The sequence below is a fragment of the Malania oleifera genome, chromosome 10, assembly GCF_029873635.1.
Source record: "Malania oleifera isolate guangnan ecotype guangnan chromosome 10, ASM2987363v1, whole genome shotgun sequence".
NCBI lineage: Eukaryota > Viridiplantae > Streptophyta > Magnoliopsida > Santalales > Ximeniaceae > Malania > Malania oleifera.
Window position 1 is genome coordinate 11464329 of NC_080426.1, and position 26646 is coordinate 11490974.

At 35.1% G+C, this 26646-nt stretch overlaps 1 protein-coding gene across 4 annotated transcripts; it reads left to right on the top strand.

The window, feature by feature from the left end:
• The first annotated feature begins 3628 nt into the window (after nucleotides 1-3628).
• LOC131167057 (receptor-like protein kinase HERK 1) lies at nucleotides 3629-6996 on the top strand. Of its 4 annotated transcripts, none has more exons than XM_058125822.1 (2): nucleotides 3629-3816; nucleotides 4864-6996. In XM_058125822.1, exon 2 carries the CDS (start codon nucleotides 4933-4935, stop codon nucleotides 6730-6732), a length of 1800 nt encoding a protein of 599 aa, XP_057981805.1. In that variant the 5' UTR covers nucleotides 3629-3816; nucleotides 4864-4932; the 3' UTR covers nucleotides 6733-6996. The 4 variants fall into 4 exon arrangements, with proteins under 4 accessions (XP_057981805.1, XP_057981802.1, XP_057981804.1 ...); XM_058125819.1 differs by having other exon boundaries at nucleotides 3680-4084; nucleotides 4257-6996; XM_058125821.1 differs by having other exon boundaries at nucleotides 3682-4084.
• Nucleotides 6997-26646: the final 19650 nt, after the last annotated feature.

Sequence of the window (26646 nt, forward strand, 5' to 3'; positions counted from 1 at the left end):
AATAGAAAATGAATATAGAAACTTTGCAGGTAACTGTTTTTCAATGTGAAAATTTGACTAGAAAACTTATTCTATATTTTACTGTTAGTTTATGTTAAATTTTAATAAATTGTACATAAATATTAATATTTTAAAAATATATTATCTTTTTAAAATACAAATACTTTTATAGAATAATTTATATTATTTGTACCTTTATTTATAATACTAGTGCCACCCACTATTTTTACAATAATTAACCACCCAATTTTTTTCTAAATAATTAATCATTACAAAACACTAAATTACTTTTAAAAAACAAAAACCAAAGAAGGTATAAAGTGCATGGGCCCCCGCAGATGCCATGCTCTACTTTTATATAGGATATATATATATATATATATATATATATATATAATTCAAGGGAATCAATGATTGGATTGGTTCAATGAACCAAATATCCAATCCAAGACCTTGCCTACATTATTGCTTCCCTAATTATTGCAACTAAAACTTGGTCCAAGACATCCAGTATAGCACCGGCCCAAGCCCAAGCCCAAGCCCAATTTCAACAAAACCAAAATATCTACAACAGTCACATACCTAAATGTCCTTTTTGTCCTTCCAAACAATGCAATCCTCCATGGTTTGAATTCGATTTGTGTGATAATAGATAAAATATAATAAAAAAATATATTAAATTTTATTTAAATTTATACAAATCTAAAATTAAGCTTCTGAATTTACATTTTTAATCGGAACATAAAGACTATGCGAATGTTAAAGTTTTCAAGTTTTGTTTTTTATAAAAAATTTTAATAATTTAAATTTATGAATCTTATATGACAAGGGTTTGAGGTTTGAATTTTATAAGATGTGGAAAAGAGATATAGGATGAGAAATGAATTATTTTTCATTGTATAATTTAAAATTGAGGCAAATGTAGAATCTATGGCTTGTCAGAGTGAAAAAATATTTATTTATTATACCAAATGTTTATGCAAAAAAAAAAATATAAATTTAGAGGTAATATTTGAAGGAGGTGTAGAAGCTAAGGACCAAGAACAATTTCATTTTATGAAAAAATGTGACTAAGTTAAGGAAAAACTCAACAAAATAATTTTTCTAAGTTATATAAAAACTTGAGAACTCTAATGTTCTCAAGAAAATAAAAGATTAGAACACTAAAAAACAAATTATAAGAGCCAATATAATTTTCAAAAATTATTACGTAACATAAACATGAACCTTGAAAGAAGTAGACAATTTGACGAAAATAACTAAATTAAATCGTCTATAAATACCATAAGAAGCCATCGAGAGTGGGACAAACACTAAATTTTAACTTAATTTCACAGTTAGTAGAATAAAGTATGTGTTACATTTTTAGAAAAATTTTAATTATTGTTGGATTCAAATAGAAGTTCTTCACTTGTGTTGCACTTGCAAATAACATCTAATTTTTACCAAATATAAACTTGATTAATGCATTTTAATTGTCATCAATAAATAGAATTAGTTAACTTATTATTCAGATAAAAGTGAATGTATTATTTCTTCCATTAAGTTCATTTACTTTTAGATACTATTATTTATTAGAATGTCTTTTCAGTTGAGACAAAGTTAATCTAATTGTTTTAATTAACTAGAATTAACTTCCTTTTAAAGTTGTCAATGATAAAAAATAAAAATAAAAAATGCACAAATAATAACTATAAAGAAGGAAATTTTACTTATTCCATGTGTTGAGTACTTTTATGTTATATATACATAACACGCATAGGATTGAAGGACAATTTCAAAGTAAATTATATATAAAACTTAATAGTATTTGATTGAATAAATTAGAGGAGATGAAAATACAGTTTTGTTATCTTAATTTATGCTCAAGTTAAAAAATTTATTTTCCTAATATTTCAAATATACTTTTAGGTTTTGGATTTAAAATTTGGATTTAAAACTTATATAAACCGGAGTAGAAATTCAACATATTTTTTTTTATTGTACCTTATTTAAACTTACATACTTTTAAATATGAGATTCGGACTCTAATTTCTAAAGTCAAGATCGAAAAATCATAATAAATATCAATAAAACTTGTACCTTTCTAAATAATGATTGAAATTAGAATTTGAGTTCTAAAATTAGTAAAATACAAAACTAAACTAAATATTTATACACATAAATTTACACAAATTCAAATATAAAAATCAAAATTAATCTTCCAAACCTGATTTTACTTTTACATTTGGGTGAGATGGGTCCTAAATCTAGGCCTGGCAAAACGGGCGGGCGGGCCGGGTTTGGGCGGGTCACTAACGGGCCGGGTCATAAACGGGCGGGTCATAAACGGGTCAATGTTAAATGGATCACACACATGTCAATCCTAACCCATCAATTTAATAAACGGGCGGGTAACGGGTCACCCGTTTAAAAATATATATATTTTTTATTTTAAAATTTTATAAAAATTTCTTTTGTTATTACTTGATTTTCATTCTACTTAACTTGTGAACATGGTAGGATCCTTCTTGTTTTCTTAATTTATTTTATTTATCTACTATTTATTTATATACTATTTATTCATCACAAATCTTATTCACCACAAATCCATGGTGGCACTGGCATCATCCATGAACCAAACAAGCCAGTAAATTAGTAACAGTAAGGCACTAAGGCAGTAACACTGTAGCAGATACAGTCATACAGAGAGCCTACAAAATAAAAAAATCTTGACAGTAACTCAGTAAGTTACCTCTGCAACTCACCTCTAGAGCTGAAGCTGATGCAGTAAGTTAGTAACTGACAGTTGCTGTGGTCACTGGTCCGTGGAGCCTGGAGGTGATGACTCGAGCAACTCACAACATCGGCAGGTCCGGCAAGTAGCAGCACACCAGAGGAGAGGAGAGGAGACTCAGGAGAGGACAGGTCGGGGCCGTCCGGCACGTTGCAGCGCACCAGATCCAGAGGAGAGGAGAGGAGAGTTAGGAGAGGCTGAGAGGGTGAGAGCTTGAGAGACTAGAGTGGAGACTCGAGAGCCGTGGCGTCACTGGCGTGGGTTAGAGACTTAGAGCCCTTACGGTTTTTTCGTGTTGATTGAGAGTTGAGACTCTTGAGTCTTGCAGGCCTACTGTCTACTGAGTACTGAGAAGTGAAATGCTGAAGCAGTGAAGCCTGAAGCGTGAAGCACTGGAACCTGAAGGGCGGCCGAAGGCATGTGCCGTGTGCGTGAAGTCAGGACTGCAGGCTACAGCGTGAGTGTGAGTGACAGTGAGTCTCTGAAGGCTGAAGGCGAAGGGTGAAGCGTGAAGGCAAGCTGGCGCTGGAAAATTGGAAATAAAAAAAGCTATTAAGGATTCAAAATAACGGGTGACCCGCCCAAATATTAAACGGGTTAATTTCTTCAAATCCGAACCCGTTTTAAACGGGCAGATCCGAGTGACCCGACGGGTCATGACCCGTTTTGCCAGGCCTACCTAAATCCAACAATCTCCTATTCTCAACCAAAATTTCTCAAGAATTGAAAACTGTCAAATAGGGTAAATGTCCATTTTATCCTTCACAAGAGATGCAGCAAAAGGGAAAGCACACGCGGAGCATAGGATTGCTGCCCCCAACCCGTCATCAGCGCGACCTGCCGGGGCAGTGAGGGAGCTGTAGAAAACGCGTATTAAACGCATGTCTGGAATGCAACAACAGTAGATCGATCTCCTCCTACCTCCCCCCATTACTTTTTAGTAGAAATGTCCTTTTCAGAAGCATTAACGATGCTTCTTCTTCTTCTTCCTCCCTCCTCAGAGCTCACGTGGAAACAAACAATGACGTAACACGTAGAAGGTAAGCCATCCACTTAGCTGTCCTCTAATTTGTCAATTTTCTCTCGGTTCAAACTTCAAACACCTTTGGGGCTTGAATTTGACTGTGGGTTTTCTTTCATGTTAAAAAAAAAAATTCTTCCTTCGATGCGAGTCTATTAACTTGTCCAATAACTTTTGGGTGAAAAAAAAAACTTGGGTTGTTGTTAAATCCTTAAATGCTTGTCTGATCCTGCTTGGTTGCTTCGTCGGACGATTGTCATCCAGAACACGAGGAGCTCCGTACTAGAGTAAGAAAAATTTTGTTCTTCCCATTTGGGTTTCTGTTGATCGTATTGAAATGATGTCAAGAGTGCTAGTTTTGCTTGATTTCCATTCATCTTCTTAGTGTCTTGTTTACTGGGTATTTGATTTGCAGCCGGCTTTTTCTTGTCCGTTCATTTAATTTCCGATCTTTTTCAGCTTTCTCTCTCTCTCTCTCCCTTGAGCTCTAACCACGATGAGGAATTGCTGTTTTAAACTGCTGATTTGGGTTTCGCCCTTTTTGTGCTTGATATCTGTTTCGTGGGGATTTGATCCGGTAGACAACTATCTAATAAACTGTGGATCACCCACAAACACATCGGTGGGGGATCGAATTTTTGTGGCGGATGATTCTAGTTCCAGCATCATTTCAACCCCACAAAATATTTTTGCCAACACGAGTTCGAATGCTATCTCTTCCACCTATGGTTTAGCCCTTTATCAAACTGCCCGAATATTCACTGCAACCTCTAATTACACATTTTCAATTAAGAAGCAAGGGCGGCACTTTGTTCGCCTCTATTTCTTCCCTTTTGCTCATGAAAACTATGATTTGAGCACAGCAAAGTTCTCAGTTTTTGTTCAAAAATTCACTCTCTTAAAAGATTTCCAACTACGGAATGGTTCTTTGATGAAAGAGTACTCTTTGAACGTGACTTCAAATAGCCTAGTCCTCACTTTTACCCCCTCTTCCAATTCATTTGCTTATGTGAATGCAATAGAAGTTGTTTTAGTACCTGATGAGCTTATTCTGAATGATGCCAAGACCATTGATCCGCCAGGCAATTACCAAAATCTGCAGAAACAAGCCTTAGAGACAGTTGTGAGGGTGAATATGGGTGGCACGGCTATATCTCCTGATAATGATACCCTGTGGAGGGTTTGGGTTTCGGAGGAAAATTATCTGAGGCACAGCATCTTTGCCAAGTCTGTTAGGAACATCAAAGCTGTAAATTACACGTTAAAATGGCCAACAAGGGATGTGGCTCCCCCGAGTGTCTATGGAACGGCCACTAGGTTGACATCAGAAGGTGATCCCAATTTCAATGCTAATATAACATGGCTTTTTGATGTCGACCCCGGTTTTGACTATTTGGTGCGATTTCACTTCTGTGATATAGCGAGCCCCTCGCCTGGGAAGATCCATTTCAATGTTTATATTAACTCCTGGATGGTTTTTCAGGATCTTGATCTGAGTAATCTAACATCAAACGTCTTGGGTGCTCCATATGCCATGGATGTTGTTGCTAGGATAAGCAATAGCCGGGTGCTTAGTGTTGGTGTTGGCCCTCCAAATAGGGATCTTCATAATTCAGAAGGAATCCTAAATGGGCTAGAGATCATGAAAATAAACAGTTCTAAGGGTGGGCTGGATGCTTTGGACACTGATTTAAAGACCTTGACACCAAAATCCAAGGTAAAAGCTGGTATGATAGTGGGTTTGGCCTTTGGGGTGCTGCTTATTGTTGTTGTGCTGGCGTTAGTTCTCTTCCTGGTGTGTAAAAGAAGAATGCTAGCACAGTTCCATTTCACCACACTCGGAGGAGAGAATGTTCAAACCATGGAAAGTAAATATGGCAATGGAACTGGTATGTTTAGCTTCTCATTCCCTGTGATTCAAGAGGCCACTGATAATTTCAGTGAAGATTTAGTTATTGGGGTTGGTGGTTTTGGAAAGGTTTACAAGGGAGTTTTGAGAGATGAAACTAGAGTGGCAGTGAAGAGGGGAAATCCTCAGTCTCGACAGGGACTTGCTGAATTTCGAACAGAAATTGAAATGCTGTCCCAGTTCCGTCACCGCCATTTAGTATCTTTGATTGGGTACTGTGATGAACAAAATGAGATGATCATAATCTACGAGTACATGGAAAAGGGGACCCTCAAGGATCATCTTTATAGCTTGAATGTTCCCAGGTTGAGTTGGAAACAAAGGCTTGATATCTGCATTGGATCAGCAAGAGGACTGCACTATCTGCATACCGGCTCTGCTAAGGCAATCATTCACCGTGATGTTAAGTCTGCAAATATCCTGTTGGATGAAAATTTCATGGCTAAGGTTGCAGATTTTGGGCTATCAAAAACTGGTCCTGAGGTTGATCAAACACATGTCAGTACAGCAGTGAAAGGAAGCTTTGGATATCTTGATCCAGAGTATTTGACAAGGCAACAGCTAACTGAGAAATCAGATGTGTTCTCCTTTGGTGTGGTTTTGTTTGAAGTCCTTTGTGGGAGACCTGTTATAGATCCATCTCTTCCAAGGGAAAAGGTGAATTTAATTGAATGGGCGTTGAAATATCAAAAGAGAGGGGAATTGGAAGAAATTATAGATCCTCATCTTGTGGGTACTACAAGTCCAGATTCTTTGAGGAAGTTTGGAGAGACAGCTGAGAAATGCTTGGCTGAATGTGGCTTAGATCGACCCTCGATGGGCGACGTGTTATGGCACTTGGAATACGCACTTCGGCTTCAAGTGAGTGAAGAAGGATCTAAACGTGACGGCGAGTTCCCTATACAGGTTAATGGTGTTAATCACTTGGAGAACAGTGCACAATTCAGTTCAACAAGTGCTAGGGATCTTGCTGGTATTTCAATGAGTAAAGTTTTCTCAGAAATGTTGAAAGGAGAAATGACTTGAGAATAAGGTGAAAGGGAAGGCATGTCATTGGTCATATGTCATTGGTCATCCTCTCTAGTGAGAGGCCTCCCAAGTTGTCTTTCTACTGATATAGTACTGAGCAAGGTGCATCTGTTTTGTATAGAAGGGTTCGAGGATCAAGTCATTTTAAGTGTCCTTGGCTGTAAAAAATCCCATCTCAAACCTGTTAAATTCAATGGTCAGTCAGTTTATTTTATGGCTCATGACAAGTAATATGCATATAGTTTTCTTTTCTTGGTTTCACATTGGTTTTTGGTGCTATTTTGCTTTTTTGCCTTCCATGACATTTCTTCTCTCACACCTCCAGTTACTCCCATTGTGCGCCCTAGATACTGTCAAAGGTTTATGTTCTCTCATTCTTAACCCTAAAAAAATATACTATGAATGGATTGATCATACCATGAACAGCATAGTGGGGCAACTTAAAATGATCATAGAGCGACAGCTTCAATGTGTTAATGTGGTAGCACTCTACTGCTAAACCCATCCGCACCCCCAGCTCTTCCGTCTTTTTCTTCCTCCTCTTTTCCTCCATTTTCTCCTCTGCAGGAGAAACGCTCCTCATAAAAGATCATACTGCATTGTGTTTGAAAGCTACTCTAGCAAGAAATTTTCATTAATGAAAAACAGGCCATTCTAGAGGAGGGGAAAAAAAATCTAGGATTGGTCATGTGAGAAGTGTCATACCATCATATGGCATGTGAAGATTAGCTCTTTTTTATCTTCATCTGCATCAAACTCTTGCCCCCCCCCCCCCCCCCCTTTTTGGTGAATTTGCAGGGGTAGGGGAGATTCCTGTTTGGGAATTTGCATTAAAGTCTTGCTGCCTGCCTAATTTACTTCTGGGTTAATTTTTTTAGGGCAGGAACATGCATTGTGGGGTTCTGCAGCATGTGATTTGAGTTAAGACTGCTGTTGGCGACTCTGTTTCAAAGTCCTCTGATGGAATATTCTCTTATCAAATTAAATGGGGAATGCTTTGAATCGCAGTTCAAAGATCAGAGGTCAAGCTTGGAATCATGATGGAATTAAAATTCTTCCATTTTGCTGAAAATTGGCCTCCCCTATTGTGCCTGTGAGGATCTGCATGGTTACATGCTTTTCCCCAGACAGGCAAACAAGTAAGCCCATCCAACTCTTGCCCACTACTATAAATGAACCCTATGTCAGTGCATTGGATCTATGCCTGAAATTTATGTGGACAATATTGAAGCAGTATACATGTCTCAAAAGACATAAAATTATTTCATGAATGCACGTGGATGAAAGTTTGGAGGATAAGTTCAGATCTAAAGTTATTGTAAGAATTTACATTGAACTATGGTGATAAAACTAATTATTAAGAGTTATACAACAGAGAATTGTTGTGTTTGGGTTCCCTTCCTATATGGAGAAAGACCTAAGTTTAAAGGTCCATTTTGGATCCTTTTTACATGAGAATAAATTAGCTATTCTTTTTTGGGGGGTGTGTAAAGTATAGCAGCTGTCAAAGAGAGGGAAGAATGTGAGTAGTGAAGTGCAGAAAATTTTGTTCATTTTACCACTGCAATATTGTTCAAAATAACTGAAGGTCATTTATGGTTCCATTTGACTGAAATTTTCACAGCAGGTGGAGCACAATTGGTTCTAAATTCTGAACATGCAATTTTCATTTGGATGCCTCTAGCTCCGCTCTGTTTTGAGAAAATTTCTCTGTTTTCTCGTCTTCCTCATTTAGTCATTACTATTTTTCTATTGATGCAAGTATTGCTAGGTTATTAGTAGTCATTAGTGATTGCTGGAGCTTGACATGTAAATCAAAATCCATTCATAGTGGAATATTTTGGTTGTGCTCTTTGGCCTGTGATTTTTACTCTTCAATTTGAAGGTCTTCCATGTTAAAATTGTGTCTATTATTTGAGATTGTTTTAGGAATAGCAGGTTATGTTTGTTGTATTGATTGTCTGCTCTTAGGTTCTTACAAACAGGGAACTGGTTCGTGTTTTAGTCCTATCAAGAACCAAGCATGTGGGCTTAGTTGTCATGTCCCTGTGTTCCAAATGTAGCGGTAAGGATTTGATCGAGCACCTGAGGGAGTATTGGGTGTAGGTTTTGGGTAGAGTTAGGTGCCTGTTTCTATAAGAACTACTGTGTAGACATGTCCCAAATGTTAAAAGGGCTCTAGAGAAGTAATTCATGAGGGAGAAGGATTCCTAACGAGAGCTACTGCTGCACACACCCAAAAAAAGGTTCCAATTGTGTGCTTTGTGGTTTGAATTATAACTTCATCCACGTAGGGTTTCAATGATGTGAAAAATGGCTGGTCTGGTATAAGGCAAAAGAGATTTTTTGTATTCTAAACTCAAGATTTCTTATGCTTTGAGGGCAGGCATGGGGCACATTTCCTAGCCCTGGGCAGAGCAACTCCTCAAATTCTCAAACATAACCATGGTTAAAATGTTTGAAAGAAAAATAATGAACAGTAATTTGCTTTGATGCTAATATAGCCAAGTATATTGCTTTGGAAGTAGACTTTGCTTTCACTACATTCCAATTAATTTGAATAAATCATGGCTATTCTTTTGTTCCTTCAAATTTCAAACAAAGAGATATTCAAATAATACAAAAGATTGGAATTTCCACCAAATTAATTGTCTCGCCTCAAGTAATTACCAAAATATGTATTTTCTTGCAAAATTATATTTTAAAGATAAACTGTAATTTTAAAATAGTGAATTTATAAATAAATTTGATGAGTCAATATACTGCCAAATCACTTTATAAAAAAAAATTTAACGTCATAAAAACCATTAATTATTTCCTTTTAATTTAGTATATAAAAAAATTTTCGAGTCAATATATACTAAGTTAATGTATTTGTTATGAAATTATGCTCTAAGATTATGCGCGTGAACACATAGCAAACATGAAAATTAGAAAAAAATCAAATGGAAAAAGAAGAACACAAATTTACTTGATTCGACAATGTCTATGTCCATAGAGTCCTTGCTCAATTTTTACTGTCAAACGAAAAATTATATGAGGGTTTCAACCATCGGCTATAGTGGATATATATAATCCTATATGAAAATTCCAAAATACTCTCATATGATATACAGTTGCATTGCGCTCTAACTCAAATGTACTGTGCCTAGAAGCTCTTGAGCCCTCCCATTTGCAACAATCTTCAAGTGGATATCCTCTGAATATGAGTCACAACTCAACAAAATTTTGCCAATGAGTAAATTTTATCATCATATTAATTATTAATAGTCAAACTTTAGCACATATACAGTATAGTAAAATGAATACGGATTGTTATGGTGTTGTACTTTGTAAAACATATTAGCAAAAATGTATTATGTTGTTTTCTTTCAATGCAATAAACTTTACAAAAATTTTGTTTTAATATTGTTGACTTTTTGAGTATGATCTCTATTTTGATGCTGAAAAAGTATTAGTATCTAATGTGTGTGTTTAGTACTTGAATAAGTTAATAATTTAATACACACACATGGAAGTAGGTCATGGAAGTCAGGAGGAATTTGAAATCTATACAATCTGGCGCATTCCATGGAAGATGAAAGAGTAAAAGATAAGAAGACATTTGATTTAATTGTAATTGCATTTAGTTTTATATTTTGGTTTGTAATAATGCATAACATGCATGATGTGAATGTCAAAGATCAGGATGACCGTAGACAAACCCTAGGGACCAGCACGTTTCACGGAAAAAAATTTTCTTAATAATTAATTGGTTAGCATCAAAGATTAGAGATAAAATGAAGTTTGCAAAGAAAGTCGACCGACGTTGGATTTTTTGTCTTAATTAAAAAGCCTTTGTCAACTGACCAATTCCAGTATTAATCAGCTCAGTCGACCGAGCACATTGTTGGCTGAAAGTCAAAAGTTTGACTAAGGCTCGATCAACCGACCACGTTTTGAACTAAAATTTCATGGCCAACCAAACTATGAACATGACTTTTTCTACCTGCCCCGACCGACCGAACTTTCAATTCAAAAATACCCTCAGTCAATCGAACCTCTCGGGTTCAGGTTATTTTAAGCGCTTAAAACGTGTTTAATTTTTATTAAATAATTTTAAAAATTCCTAATATGTCCCTAACAGTTAGATTTTCCCCAAACTCTATATATGCCTCCTCATGACTCAAATTTAAACAGAGAGATTAGAGAGAAAATCCTCCCAAAAATATTTTTGATTCTTATTTATTTTTACACTCTCCTACACTTACTATTTGAGAAATTTCTTTTGGAGATAATTTACTTTGGGCATATAATTATTTCATTGATCTTTTACTTTCACTTTGCTTACATTTTTCAAAATTCTTCTTGAGAGTAAATTTATTGTTTCTCTCATATATTTCATTTGATAAATATCTTTGGGAGCAAACATTGCATAGCTTGTGAATCTTGCGCACTTCAAAAGTTTACATTCTTGATTGCAAAATCTTTTTGAGCTCTTAACCTTTGCTTTCATTAACAATATTTTTGAATATCATTTTTTACAAGAAAGCCTCTAGGTCTTCAAGATCTTTGAAAAACACTTATTGCATATTTCTTTTATTAAAATCAAATATCATATAATCTTCTTTGTGCAAACACAACCCTAAGTTCTCTTATACTTTATTTGAAAAATATTTTTGGAGAAAGATTTAATCGGGGTTTATACTTTGAAGTGCATTATCATATATATCAATTTTCAAAGATTATAAAATCACTTTGAGAAAAAAACATACTCACATTAAGCTTATATTTTATATCATACGTGAGTGCAATTTATGCTTAAATGTTGTACATCATCTGCTTGTTGTAGAAGCATTGTATTTGTACAAAAATATAATATTATTTGTTGTATTCCCTACGTGTAATCGTCATAAGAGGATTGCATTGGCCTGTAACGTGCACCGGATAGTTCAGACCTAGTTAGGAGGACTTGTTGCACCGTTAGGTATGTTGGCCTTACAAGACTTAAAATCTTGTTTTGATGATAACAAATCAGAGAAACTTAACATATTTGGTGAAGTGATGATATTTAAAGACTCAAGTATGTAAATACAAGGTCAAATGCTCTCAAGGATCATTGAAAGCTTATATTCCAAAGAAAGATGATCAAATGAAGTTTAAAAGACATGGATTTAAAGATGATCTAATAAAGCTTGAAGATCATGAGAGCATGAATATTAAAAAGAACTTGCTAAAAGCTTAAAGTATATTGAAACTTGAAGACAAGATGGAAGACAAACATGAAGACTTAAGTGCTTAGAATGTCAAAGTCTTAACAAGTCTTGATGTAAGTATTTTATGTTTAAATATCTTATGGAAAAATGTTGAAAGCTCTTTAGGGGTAATTATGGACTTAGAAATCTTATTTCAAACCCCAGAAAATGTTTTATAAGTAATCAAAACAAGTGAGCAAAACGAATTTTTAAAAACAAAACTGAAAAACCAGAATATGGTCTGCTCAGACGACTGAGGTGTATACTCAGAAGATTGAAGAGTTGCCTCAAAAGATTGAAGTTTAACTTCACTTTACTAAAGAATTTCTTCAGAAGATTGAAAAATAAGTTCTATCTGCTGAAGATTTTTTTGAAGGAATATAGAAGAGGCAGTACACCCTTAGAAGACTGAACCCTTCAGTTTAGTCGTCTGACCCTATATCCAGTTCAAATTTTTTGAGTTTTAAAGTATTTCAGAAGACTGAACTCGACGCTTCAGTCTACTGAACACTGTTAATGGCTAATTTTTTAAAATATTTTAAAATCCAAATAAAGGTTTCTTATGCCCCAAAATTTATGAAAACTTAGGAAATACTCCAAGTAATCTTGGGCAACACCAAATTACTTTTGAAAGCCTATAAATACATGGTTTTAGAAAATTAAACTTACCAAGAAATTGAAAATTCTGTTTATAAGTTGAAAGCCATCTTGGTCTCTAAAATTTCTCTCTTGTTGTCACTCTTGCAAAACTAAATTGCTGAGAATTCTGAAGTGCTGAAGTAATCTTCTTTGATCTCTATACTTTTGAGTTGCTAATTCTCATTTAGAAAAGATCCCGGTGTTAAATTATTTCGTGTATTCTTATAGTGTATTGATGATTCCAAGTTGTTGGATCATTGTACCGAGCGAGGGGTATCACTTGGAGAGGCGTTGCTTTAGCTTATCGAAGGAGTGACCAAGTGTGGGGTATCGCTTGGAAAGGCGTTGCTCTAGCCTATTGAAGGAGTGACTGAGCGTGGGGTATCGCTTGTAACAGTTTGCTCCGCCCGAAAAGGAGTGTTCTAGTGGAATCCTTAGGTAATATTGGCCTAAGGCGAGGACGTAGGCTGGGGATAAGCCGAACCTTGTAAAAAACGTGGTGTCACTCTCTTTCCTTACTCTCTTTACTTTTCAGCATATATAAATTGTATGGTGTATGCAAAGTGCAGGTTGCTGAGATTAAAAACTGAGATTAAAGAAGACTCTTAATATAAGAAAGTACGTTTTGATTAAACTTTTGCGGAAATCCATAAGGGAGTACGTTGTTTAATCGTTTACGGAAATCTTAGTTAAGAGAGTGCAAACAAATTTCATTCAATACAGGGCTTACATATATTCACAGGGCTACAACCAAATACCTTGAGCAGAAAATTGATAAAGTGCTGCAGATTATATTTTGGTTGGATATTTTGTGATTGATTACTTTAGTTGTTAATTGATTGGTTGAATTGCTTAAGTTTTTATTTATTTGTGTTGTGATTGGTTTGTGGATTGATTGAATAACTAAGTTTTGCTATGTTTTTGATAAATTAACAAGTGGTTTAATAATTTGTTAACAAAATTAAAAGAAAAATTTTAATAACCCAATTCACGCCCCCTCTTGGCACTACACCTTAACTTTCAAGGTGTATTTGTAAAGGTTGGGATCAGCCCTATGAATGTGACCTGGGGTATTCCCTCGCACAGTAAGGAGAGGTGATTGTAATCAGTGCCGCTCCACCCATAAGTGGACATTAGTGGTGAATTCTCTTACTTGTTAACTTGAGGCAGAGATGTAAGCAGTATTAACCGAACCTCAATAACATATTCAATGTCACTCTTTTCCTATTCTTTTTACATTCCAGTACTTACATGTTTATTCTTAATTGTTGTAAATGATCTTAATTTCGACACTTAAATTTCCATACATGTATGTCTAAACATATGTAACAACCCCAAAATTAATGTGTGTAAGTGTAATCCAATATATATATATATATATATATATATATATATATATATATATATATATATAATAATGAAATAAATAAATATTAGAATTAAAATTAAAATTAAAATATTAATTAATTAAATATAAAAAATAAAAAGATAATAATATTATAATAATAAGATAATACTTATTTATAAGTATATATATATATATATATATATATATATATTATATTATATTATTACATTATATATATATCAATCTCCTGCAACAGTTCATTTCCTTATCCATGCAGAGGTAATATATATGTGTATATATATATATATATAATATAATAATAATAATAATAATAATAATAATATAAAATAATAATATAACAAGTTAACATTAGGAAGCTTCTTTTTTAAGCTTCCTGATTGAATTTCAATGGGGAATTCAATTGTGTGGATCTCTCTCTCCCCATTTTCTCTCTCATCAAACTCTCTCTATCTCTTCAATATCTCGGCTATTTTCTGGCCAAATCGAAAAACGAACATCATAGTCAGGTCTTAGCTCGGCTCTTGAATACTTTAACCGGAGTGGATTCTTCGTTTGGACGTCTTAGGCACCACTTCAAGGTTAAGGTAAGGGGAAGAGATTATATCAGGTTTATTTTTAAAACATTTTCTATTTTGAGTATGTGAATTTAATTAGATTTATGTTAATTAAAATATGCTCGATTTAAATTGAGTATGTGAAATTAATTATATCTATGTTCAGAATTTATTTTAAAAATATGCTTGAGTTAAATTAAACTATGGGGATTTGATTATATCATATCTTCGGGAATATTTTGGAATTAAGGTAAACTGTAGGGATTTGATTTTAACGGACTCTCAAGAATAATTAGGAATTAAATTAAATTGCAGGGATTTGAGTATATCGGGTTTTTTTGGAATATAATGGAATTAAATTAAATTGGTGAAATTAATCATACCCCTATTTTCAGCAAAAATATATTTTCCTTGGACAATTATTATATTATGAATTATCACTCAAATTGTGTGGCATGAGTAATGAATATATTTTTACATAAGTAAACCTGTTAGAATATTTTATAAAAATGTACAGCAAAGTATATATGACAGTTTTATACAAAGTTATGATATGAAATATGACAGTATTATTCAGATTTATAATATGACAATAACATTCAGATTTATGATATGACAATATCATACAGATTCATAATATGATAGTAGTATTCAGAATCATGGTATGACAGTATTACACAGAACCATGATATGATAGTTTTATACATAATCATGAACATATCTGATTTTATACAGATTTATGGTATTAGAACCTTGATGGACCAATTGTATTCAGAGCACGGTATCGTAACAAGGTAGATCAGTCAGTGCCACCACACTACTCAGATAGAGTGTTGATGTATAGATAGTCGATTGTGTTTAGAGAAGAGTAGAATACCCCCTGACAATCTGGACCAGGCTGGGTAGGTCAATCGTACTTACAGACGCGTTATGTTTGGCTTAGCGTGGTAGGCCAGCCATTGCTAAGTCCCGCCAACGGACCGCACAACAAGATCATGTGGGATTATTACATGATACTATATGATTGTCCATCCAGAGAAAATCCTTTATGTATAATGATTTACGTAACAAGGAAACTTATTGCAATAAAGTATGTTTATGTTGAAAAGTATGTATTTTCAATATGTGTGTGTGTGTGTGTGTGTGTGTGTGTGTGTGTGTGTGTGAGAGAGAGAGAGAGTATAGATTTACATGATATTATAAATTAAAGTTAATTATTTGAAGTATATAATTCATGCTACACCAAAACTCATGTTGCCACACATTGATAATAATCTATTCTGTCTTACTGAAAAGTTTCTCATCCCATTATTATCTAATACTTTTCAGATGCCTTAAGGAGCAAGTAATCAGAGTAGCGTAGAGGAAGCGTAAGTGGGATAGAAGGTCTTGTTTAGATTTGTTAATATTTTTTTTGTGTTTTGATAAGTTCAAAGCTTTATAGTGATACCCATTATTTGATAAGTTTAGATCTTTAATGTGATATTGGGATAGTTTAGTACTCTGGTAATTAGAATTAGAGGTCTTCCGTTGTATGAAATATTCAAGTCGTTTCAGGTGGTATTAGAGAATTTTAGAGTAAAATTTTTCGAGTCGCTACATTTATTGTTTTGATCATTTTACATATGTGCTTTTAATATTGTTGGGATTTGAGATTGCATAGAAAGACCCTAGGTTGACCTATACTGATTTTGGATTTTAATTGAACCTAAGAATAAATTTTTTAAATACTCAATTCACCCCCCTCTTGGGAATACACCAATCCCAACAAATATGATGTGTGTGTGTGTGTGTGTGTGTGCAGGATATTTAATTAATAAAATTAATTTTATATTTAAAAATGTATTATACTGCAATTAAATAGGTTTTTAAAAATATATTTGCACTTATTGAAACATTAACTTTAAGAAAATAGGAATTTATGCTCCTTATTTTGTGACATTTTATTTTCAAGAAAATCTATTAAAATATTAGTTGATGTTATTCGTATTTTCCAAAGAATAGTTTTCCTTCAATTATCTATAAATCAACCAAATATTCTAAATTCATCCATGTAAAATATATAGAAAGAAATTAACCAGGCTTGTAGATGTATTTTTCGTGATTTATATAAAATCCATTTACCTTATGTTTGGAGGGAGTTAGGATTTGGAATTGTATTAGATTTGAATAAGATGTAATATTAAATTGTATTGAAATTTGTCAAAATCCACCCAACGACAAATCTAAGGTTTAAAATCTATGTTTCCAAACAGTATCTTAATAAGAAGATTAAACTTTTCTATTTATGTAATAGAACTACTATTATAAGTTGTGATTATATTATAGCAATCAAAGTAAAAGTTGTTTTCAAAATTAAGAATCATTTTCTTTCTTCTAAGATGCAAATGTTGTAAATGCACTAACCGTATGTGAGGAGAAACTTTAGATTTGGACTTATATTGAATTTGGATAAAATATGATATAAAATTGTATTAAAAATTGTCCAAATTCATCCAAATCCAAAATCCATGCTCCAAATGTAATACGAAAATTTTTACAAAATAACATTTGAAAAGCTTAAAAGAGCTTTAAAGTTTAATTACATTTTATCTTCATTAATTGTTGCAAATGGATAAAATATTATTTGGCATACTCTTTATTTTTTAAGATGAGATTACAAATGTTCACAAAGAAAACTACTGGAAAGATTTATTATGAGATTTTTTTTAGGCTCCACTAGGATCTAAGATTTCATTTAGAGGAATGAAAGGAAAAGAAAATTTTAAAAAAATATATATTATTTCTCATATTATTTTTTGTCTCTATGATAAATATTAATAAAAAGGATTTTTTAATATGAATAAAATCAAGAAAAATTAAACATAAATAATGTGTAAAATTAATTTACTGATTTTTTTTTTTTAAAAAAATCTCACTTTTATGACAACTAGACATAGAAAAATAAATTTCTTCATATTTTGATTTTCTTTCTTTTTTTATATTTTTAAAATTCTAAATAGGACCTAAATATAAATGTTATGTGAGAGTTTTCACAAAGTTAGATCAAATGAGTATAAAAGAAATTTAAAATAAATGATGACATACACTTAGCTACTTTATCAAACTTTTCTCATATTTAAGTCATGCAAATTTTTGCTTAGCCCAAAAAAATATATGCAATATTTTTTATGCATATGCTAGTATTGAATTTATAAAATAAAATGTAATTATAAACTTGAAAAAGGAAGTACGCCAAATTATACAATTAAAATTATCTATATTCATACATAAAACTGCGCTTGGGAATATGAACTTTGAATCTTAGATTTAAAATTAAGTGGGTTTGTACAAATTGTAATACAAATTCATATTATATTTTATAGAAATTCAAAATTGTTACTGCCAAAAATGTCGATCTGACCTCCGATGAGTTTTCCGATCCTGATCACCTAAAAAGGATGAAAACAAAGGTGACTTGGAGGACTTGGGGTGTACTCTGGGGGATCACTCTAATGCCTAAGTCAGGGATTAGTTTTGAGAGGTATGATGCAATAGTAAAATATGATTTAGAATAAGATACCTTAGCCTATTCTCTGAGTCCCTATTTATAGTGAAGGAGTTTGACTCGAGGGTAATATGTCATTTATTAGTGAATTATAGTGCAGGAGTGAATCGCTCTGGTTATTACCTTGTTGGCATGGATGACTCTGGTCATTATAAGGCGGGCATCAATTGCTCTGGTGGGGCGATTGACTTGGGCAATAATTGCCCTCATCAATGTTAGGCTTTAGTCTTCTCTTGATTTATGAGGTGATATACTTTTCAGGTATATCAGTTGACCCCATTTTTAGTTTCGAATTTTGAAGTTCGTTTCCAAAGTTCGAAAGTTGTTCCTGTTGAGTTTTGCAGAGCCTAGTTGCATTTTATCCGGATGATGACCCGATCTAAAATAACGTTGCGTGGTTTTTTAATAGGAGATTTCTTACTTAAGCTTAGTCCATGGAGCGAAGGCTTGGGATCCCTAGGAAATTTTTTTTAACACCCTCTTCAGCTACTTCTTTACCTACGGCTTGCCAAGCCGGATTTGGGTCGTGCTCGTCTTACCCGAGCCGATCTTACAATGCTCCTGGCTTTGCCAAACCGAACTCGAGGGGGCGTCGGCTAGTTCGAGCCGAGGTGGAGGCATACACGGCTTTGCCGAGCTAGATTTGGGTGCGGCTTGCCAAGCCAAATCTACTAACATGTCAGCTCATCCGAGTCGATGCTTCTGTGTGCGAGTTGTGCCGAGCCAGGCTCTTCAGCTCACCCGAGTCGATGATGCCGAGCAAGTCTTCGTTGAGCATTAGTGCCGAGCTGCTTTTTTCGAGTTGTTCTCGCCAAGTTGTTCTTGCTGAACTGCTCTTGCCAAGCTGTTCTCGCTGAGCTGCTCTTGCTGAGCTTTTCTTGCCAAGTTGCACTTCGTAGGCAACTTTTGTCGAGCCGCTCTTCAAGGCAATTATTGTCAAGTTGTTTTTGTCGAGCTACTCTTCATGGGCAACTTCTGCCAAGCTGCACTTCAAGGCAATTCTCGCCAAGTTGTTTTTGTCGAGCAGCTCTTCATGGGCATTTTCTTCCGAGCTACTCTTCAAGGCAATTCTTGTTGAGTTGTTTTTTCTAAGCTGCTCTTCATGAGCATTTTCTGCCGAGCTACTTTTCATGGCAATTTTTTTCCGAACTGTTTTTGCTGAGCAACTCTTCATGGGCATTTTCTGCCGAGCTGCTCTTCAAGCCATTTCTTGCCGAACTGTTTTTGTCGAGCTGCTCTTCGCGGGCAACTTCTGCCGAGCCGCTCTTCAAGGAAATTCTTGCCAAGCTATTTTTGTTGAGCAGCTCTTTGTGGACAACTTCTGCCTAGCTGCTCTTCAAGGCAATTCTTGTCGAGCTATTTTTGCCAAGCAACTCTTCGTGGGTATTTTCTGTCGAGCTGCTCTTCGTGACAATTTTTGCCGAGTTGTTGGGCATTTTTGTCAAGCTGCTCTTCATGTGCATTCTTGTTGAGCCGCTCTTCATGGGCATTCTTGTCGAGTTGCTCTTCATGGACATTCTTGCCAAGCTACTGAGCTGTTGGACATTCTTGTCGAGCTGCTTTTCATGGGCATTCTTGTCAAGCTGCTCTTCATAGGCATTCTTATGGCCTCACGAGCTTTGCTCTTAAGTTAGGCCTATTTTTCCTAAAGAGTTGTGCTCATTTGTTAGACAACCTTTTGGCCTCACGAGCGTTGTTCGTCACTTTGGCCGATTTTGCCTAATGAGCTGTGCTCATTTGTTAGGCAGTCTTCTGACCTCACGAGCGTTGCTCGTCAGTTGAGCCGATTTTTCCTAATGAACTGTGCTCATTTGTAGAGATTCGGAAAATAGAAATAATAATAAAAACAAAGAAAAAAAGGAAAATGGATTGGTGAGGGCCGAATCGGCGATGGTTTTCTAGAGTGCTAAAAAAATCGTCGACGGTTTTGTAGTTACCGCAATCGAGTAAAAAGGTAAACAGCGAAAATGATTTGGTTAAAGACCAAATCATGACGGTTTTCTAAGAGTCCAAGAAAACCATCGACAGTTTTGGCCTCAGACAAAAATTTATATAAGGCTGCATGGTCATTTTTTCTTTGTAAAAATTTTAAAACCCTCACTCTCTCTCTCAGCTGCAAACTCTCCTTTTTCTCTTTCTCCTCATTTTCTCACTCTAAACTCGCCCCATCGACAATCAGACTTCGTATCTAATGCTTGGCGGCGATCCTCGTCAATTTAACTGAAGTAGAATTGTGTTTGGAGGATCCTAGGCACCACTCCAAAACTGAGATAAGAAAGTTTTTTTTTTTTTTTTTATATTTTAAATAGTTATTGGAATTATGTGAACCTAGGAATATTATAGTGGTATGCATTCTAGGATTGAGCTGACAAATTGGGGTGGATTACAAGGTTTTGGTGCGAACGCCGTAGGCACGTGTTTGGGGTTCCTGCGGGCGTTTCCTCAAGGACCGAGGTAAGGGTGATAAATATTTAATTATTTGAAATTTAATTGATAAAATAGAGTATGTGGGTCCAGTAAAATGTGAATGTGATATTATTATAGGGAAATACATGATTTTAGGGTTTTTGAGTTCTGAACACCGCATGTGTGAGTAGAGATATTTTTAGCAGGCCTCCTAATAATCAGGTAAGGGGAATAAGTTAAGCCAATTAATTTTAGAAATTTTATCAATTAAAGTATAACATGTGTTTATGGGATTTTAGCATATGATTTACTGGATATTACAAAATATAAAATCTAGAGTATGAGATTTGAATTTTACATCTGTTATATGTTTGTGAAAATTCAGAAATTTTGAGATACAGGAAAGTTTTACAAATAATATAAATTATTTTTATATAGCAGGAAAATATAGTTTTTCCCATACAGATTATAGTATAAGAGTTTTATTTAAATTGTGTGGCATAAGAAATAGCAGATATAGTACAGAGATTTAATATAAAAATTTTACAGCTTTTACAGAACCATGATATTATAGTTTGTACAAAACCATGATTTATAGTTATTACAGAGCTATAATATACAGTTATTACAGAGCTATGATTTTCAGTTTATACATAATCATAGTAAAATAGTAATATACAAATATAGTATTATATAGTATTAGATACCTGATGGACTAGAACAGATTATAGAGCACGGTACCGTAGCTAATACGTATAGATAGTGCAACCACACATCTCAGATAGAGTGTGGAATGACAGGCAATTGTGCCCAGAGGAGAGATGAGGAGCTCCCTTGCAGTTAGGATCATGTTGAGGGGGCCAATCGTACTACAGAGGTTTACAGTTTGACTTAACTTGATAGGCCAGTTAAAGTTAAGTCCAGCCCATGAGCTACACAACCCGAGCATGCAGGGTCAATTCATGCATACAGTTATCCATCCAGGGAAGCTTTCACAATTATATAGATAAATGTATATAGTTTTACAGAGAATATAAACTATCTATTACTGTTAAAAATATGTTTAATAGAAAACTTATTTTAAAATGCATAGGTGTGAGTTATGATATGTTTTATATTGAAAAGTTATCACAGTTACAGTTGAATTAATAATTATATTATTCAAGTAAAACTCATTTGCCACACATTGGTTGTAATTTATTCTGTCTTACCGAGAGGTGTCTCACCTCAGAATTCCAAACATTTCAGGTGATCCAAATAGGCGTGCAGAGCGAGCTCCGAGACAGAGGGGACTTTCGTATTGCCCTCGTTGAAGGGTAAGTGTTGTATTAGAAGATGTATTCTGAGTAGTCTCTAGGGGGTTTTATGGATTTTTTGGGAGATGTATATGTATGTTTTGGGAAATACTAAAACTCTGGTATTGTGAATAAGGTTAATGTATTTTTTATGTTTTCTACTGCACAGATGGTATGTTTTATGAACAGGTATCCTCGGTACCTCTTAAGGTCCAAGACGTTATAGTGGACATTATTATAGGTATCAAGGTAATATCATATTGTTGCATGATATATATATATATATATATATATGAAGTTAATCGAAGCTTCAGGAAGAAGGAAGGAGGAATTTTTTTTTAAAAGTTGAGAAGGAGCTGCGCCCCCCCCCCCAGCATCGCCTCTCTCCATCTCCATCTCTCTCTTCCCTCATTTCACAACAGATATTTGGCCAATCAGAAAATAGAAGGTGCTGTTGAGTTCCTAATTTCGCCATCGACATTTCTACTAGAGTAGATTTTTTCGTAGGAGCGGCGCAAACACCATTCCTACGATAAGGCAACATTTCCCTATTTTCTCAATTTTTCCTTAAATTTGCCATTAAATTGACGATCGGTCACCACCACGAGGTCCTAATCACTATCGTCTTCACTTTGGTTGGAGTAAATTTCCAATTTGGGTTTCCTAGGAAACCCTGCTCCAAAGCGAGAGTGAGTTTGGGAAATTAAGTAAATTGATTATAGCTGAGGGTATAATTATTTATTTGAAATTTATGAGCCTAGGAAATATTAAAATAGTATTTTATTTAGGGTTAATTTAATGGAACTAGGATTTTTTATTCAGAGCTCAGGTGAGCACTGCAAGTAACTTTTCGGGGTCCTTGTTGGCGTAGTTCAGGAAACCAGGTAAAGAGAAAAATATATATTAAACCATAATTTTTTTGAATTTAATGGAAAATAAATTGTGTTATATATACGTGTATATGTTTCGGTATGTGTTTAAAATGCCAACCATTTAAATTATGTTTTCTGAGCTTAGACTTGTTTATTAGATACGTATATGCGAAAATGAACTGATGAAAGTGAAAGATATTTTTAGGTTAATTATGTAAGATAAGAAATGTATGTTTTGAGTATATGAATGTTAAATGTAGGTTGACTTATTTTATGGGGAATACATATATATGAATTTTATTGCTAAATAGTGTGGCATGAGTAAATTGAGCCTTGTATGGGACTATGTTATATGTATGAGACGCATGTTATGCATGAAATGCACTAAAATGAAATGTTATATGGAATATGTTGTATGTGTTTATTAATGCAACCATGTTTACAATAGCCAAAAGGAAGTTGTGGATCACGTTTATGACAACCAAAAGGGAGCTGTAGATCACGTTTATGACAGTCAAAAGGGTGCTGTGGATTATGCTCATGATAGCCAAAAGGGAGTTGTAGATCATGTTAATGACAGCGAAAATGGAGCTGTAGAAATAACAGCCAAAAGGGAGCTGTTGTAATTAAAAAACAATGAGAATGATAAAGAAATATGAAATGTGAACAATGTTAAATGGAATGAGTCATGTAAAGTAAAATACTATGAAATGTTTAAGCTAAGAACATGAATAGTTAAGAATTACAAGATAACGACAGGTAGAATAATGTATTATGGTATTATCAGTATGTATGCTAGTAGAACATGTTATGTTTGGGCGAGACAAACTCTTTGCCTGAGGGCTTGCTGAAAAAGGCGAGTGCCCTGGTAAGTATCAGATGTGACACTAGGTTGCATAACGTGCTAAGGCAGAGGGAAATTATTCGTATGCGTGGGTAGATTTCCTTATTCTCGGGGCCTTCACTGGTAAACTTTTTTATGAACTGTGTGAGTACAAGATTACATCACTACCGAGGGGCTTACTGAGTAAGGTGAGTACTCTGGTATGCTTCAGTTGTGACCTTTGGGTTACCTAAAGTATCAGAGCAGAGGGGTGCTACTTGTATAAGCGGGTAATCACCCCTATCCTTAGGTAATCTCGTGGGTAAAATGTCTTGCATGTGTTTGATTAGGAACATGAAATTATTTTAGAAATTATGCAAATGATTTGTAAATGATGAAAATGTATACTTATGTTATTTACAAACCTTATGTTAGCTACACGTTATTTTAATATATTGTTTCTTCCCTTACTGAGATGTGTCTCACCTGAATATGAACTTATCTTTTTCAGGACCTCCACAAGATCGAGCTTAGAGAGCTCGAGGTGTTTCTAGCATTTTTGGGATATAGAAAAGAAAGGGTATACACTTAGTTGATATTTTGGGTTGTGTGTAAGTTATGTTTCACGTTTTATGTTTTAAGTCTTCTGGGATATAGATGGTTGTGAAACATACTAGTGTTTGTGAATACTGAATGTTTTTTGAGATATGAGTATATATAAGAATACAGGTGATGAATAGTGATTTTGGGTTATAGATAAAAATAGTAAACTCTAGTATTATATTTGTGGAGATTATCTATGTATTTTGCTGCGTACATGATATTAGAATATGGATTATTAGGTAAATGAATGGATTAGTAGCACTCCGGGTCCACGTAGAGGGTCGGGTCGATACATATATATATATATATATAAATATATATATATATATGGCAATAATTTTGGATCATTACAAGTTTGGTATCAGAGCCTAGCTTGCTAGGTTCTGTATACTTGAGTGCACAGTGAAAAACAATACCGGATTATAGGAATGGATGTTGATGAGGATAGGAAAAGGATGGATTTGGATTCTGACAAAGTCAATGTGAGGGATTAATATGAGAATTTAGGGTTTTGTCTCGTAGTTTGGAGATAGAAACTTCAGGGTGGTTTTTGTGATTTTCCTGGGGTGATGATTTCAAGAAAGTTATGGTAAACTATCGTCGGTTTTGTTTCCGAATGGTAAGATTGAGCCTTAAATTAGCGGATTAGTGGTATAAAGATATGTTATGATTCTTAGTTAAATTAATGTAAGAATTGTATTGTGAAGTCAGGATTCTCATATTATTCTCGTGTCATTGTAGGATGGGCCCCGGAAATAGCAATGCACACGTCGATGGTTGTAGTGTAGGGCCTTCCAATATGGGTGGCAGTAACTCTGACCAGGTGCTGCGTAGTGTAGCATAACATGTTATGGTAGAAATCGCCCGGAATACTAGAGAACAGGGCTGCCCACTAGCTGATTTGGGCTGTACGATCCAGCAGTTCACTGACATGAATCCTCCGGCGTTCTCAGGGGGAGCTGACCTCGTGGTTGCCAAAAACTGGACGTAGGAAATAAAGAAAGTATTGATGGTGCTGCACTGTAATGATGATCAAAGGGTCCTCTATGCCACATATAAGTTGATGGGTGAGGCCAAGAGGTGGTGAACAACTATGAGATTATTAGAGGAACAGAGACTCGTACCAATAGCCATGACTTGGAGGTGATTCAAGGAGTTGTTCTTCGACCGATATTTCCCTGCCACTGATAGAGAAGCTAAGGTAGAGGAATTTTTGAATTTGGGGCAGGGGCATCTAACGATCCAACAATACGTCGTGAAATTTATTGAGCTATCGTGCTTTGCCCTATATATTCTCCTAGACGAGGCAAAGAAGGTAAGAAAGTTTGAGAGAGGCCTGAGGCAATAAATCTATGAGTAGGTGGCAGTTCTAAAAGAGCAAGATTTCTCAGAATTGGTTGATAGAGCCGCTCTAGCTGAGGCGAGCAAGCAGAGGGATACTAGGATACAAAGCCAAAAAAAGAGGCCCACGCCTCTTGGGTTTCAGGAAAGTACTAGCCGAGGCCCATGGAGGGGAGATTGGTATGACGAAAGTCAAAGGCAAGTGACGGGAAACCGTGGATATTAGGGCGAGCAGACTTGTCCTATTTGCCTTAGATGTGGTAGGAGGCATATGGGAGAATGCCGTGTGGGAGAGAATATATGCTATCAGTGTGGGATACCTAGACACATTGCACGGGCATGTCATGGGCCGTTGATCAATGCACCAACTCCTAGACCATTTTGGGGAAATAACCAGGCACCCCGAGGAGGCTAGTAGAGGAACACAACCTCGACGAGGGTCTATGCGTTGACACCGAGGGACACTGAGGCTGCGAGGCGATGTCGTGACAGGTACTATTACTATTTTATCATGTAAAGTTGCTATTTTATTTGACTCGGGGGCCAAACATTCTTTCGTGTCTATGGGGTACATCAAATTATGTGGGGTAGAAACTCAACTATTAGACACTGAGTTGTTAGTAGCTACACCAACAGGGTCAGTAGTGAGGTGTCAAAGGGTGCTCAGAGACTATCCAGTAGATATTCAGGGAAGGGTATTACCATTTGATCTCGTGGTATTAGATATGCAAGGGTTTCAATATGATTTTGGGTATAGACTAGCTAGCAGTTAATTATGCCAGTATTGATTATTATTAGAAAGAGGTGATATTTAGGCCTCTTAGAGAGCAGGAGTTCAGATTTGTGGAGTCTTGTGTGCACGCCTCACCACAGTTGGTATCAGCTATTCAAGCGAGAAGACTACTCCGGGATGGTCGCCAAGGGTACATAGTTTGTATAAAAGAAATATCAAAGGGAGAATTGAAACTTGCTTATATTCCAGTAATCAGGGAATTTTCAGATATTTTTCTAGAGGAATTACCCGTTTACCACCGGAGCGTGAAATTGAGTTTGCGATTAATATACTTCCAGGGATGACACCGATTTCTAAAGCAACCTATAAAATGGCTCCAACCGAATTAAAAGAACTGAAAGACCAGTTGCAAGAATTATTAGACAAAGGGTTTATCAGGCCTAGTGTGTTGCCCTGGGAAGCGCCGATTTTATTTTTAAAGAAGAAAGACGGGAC

Coding starts and splice junctions, on each gene's coding strand:
- LOC131167057 (XM_058125819.1), top strand. CDS start 4,294: ATGAGGAATTGCTGTTTTAAACTGCTGATTTGGGTTTCGCCCTTTTTG.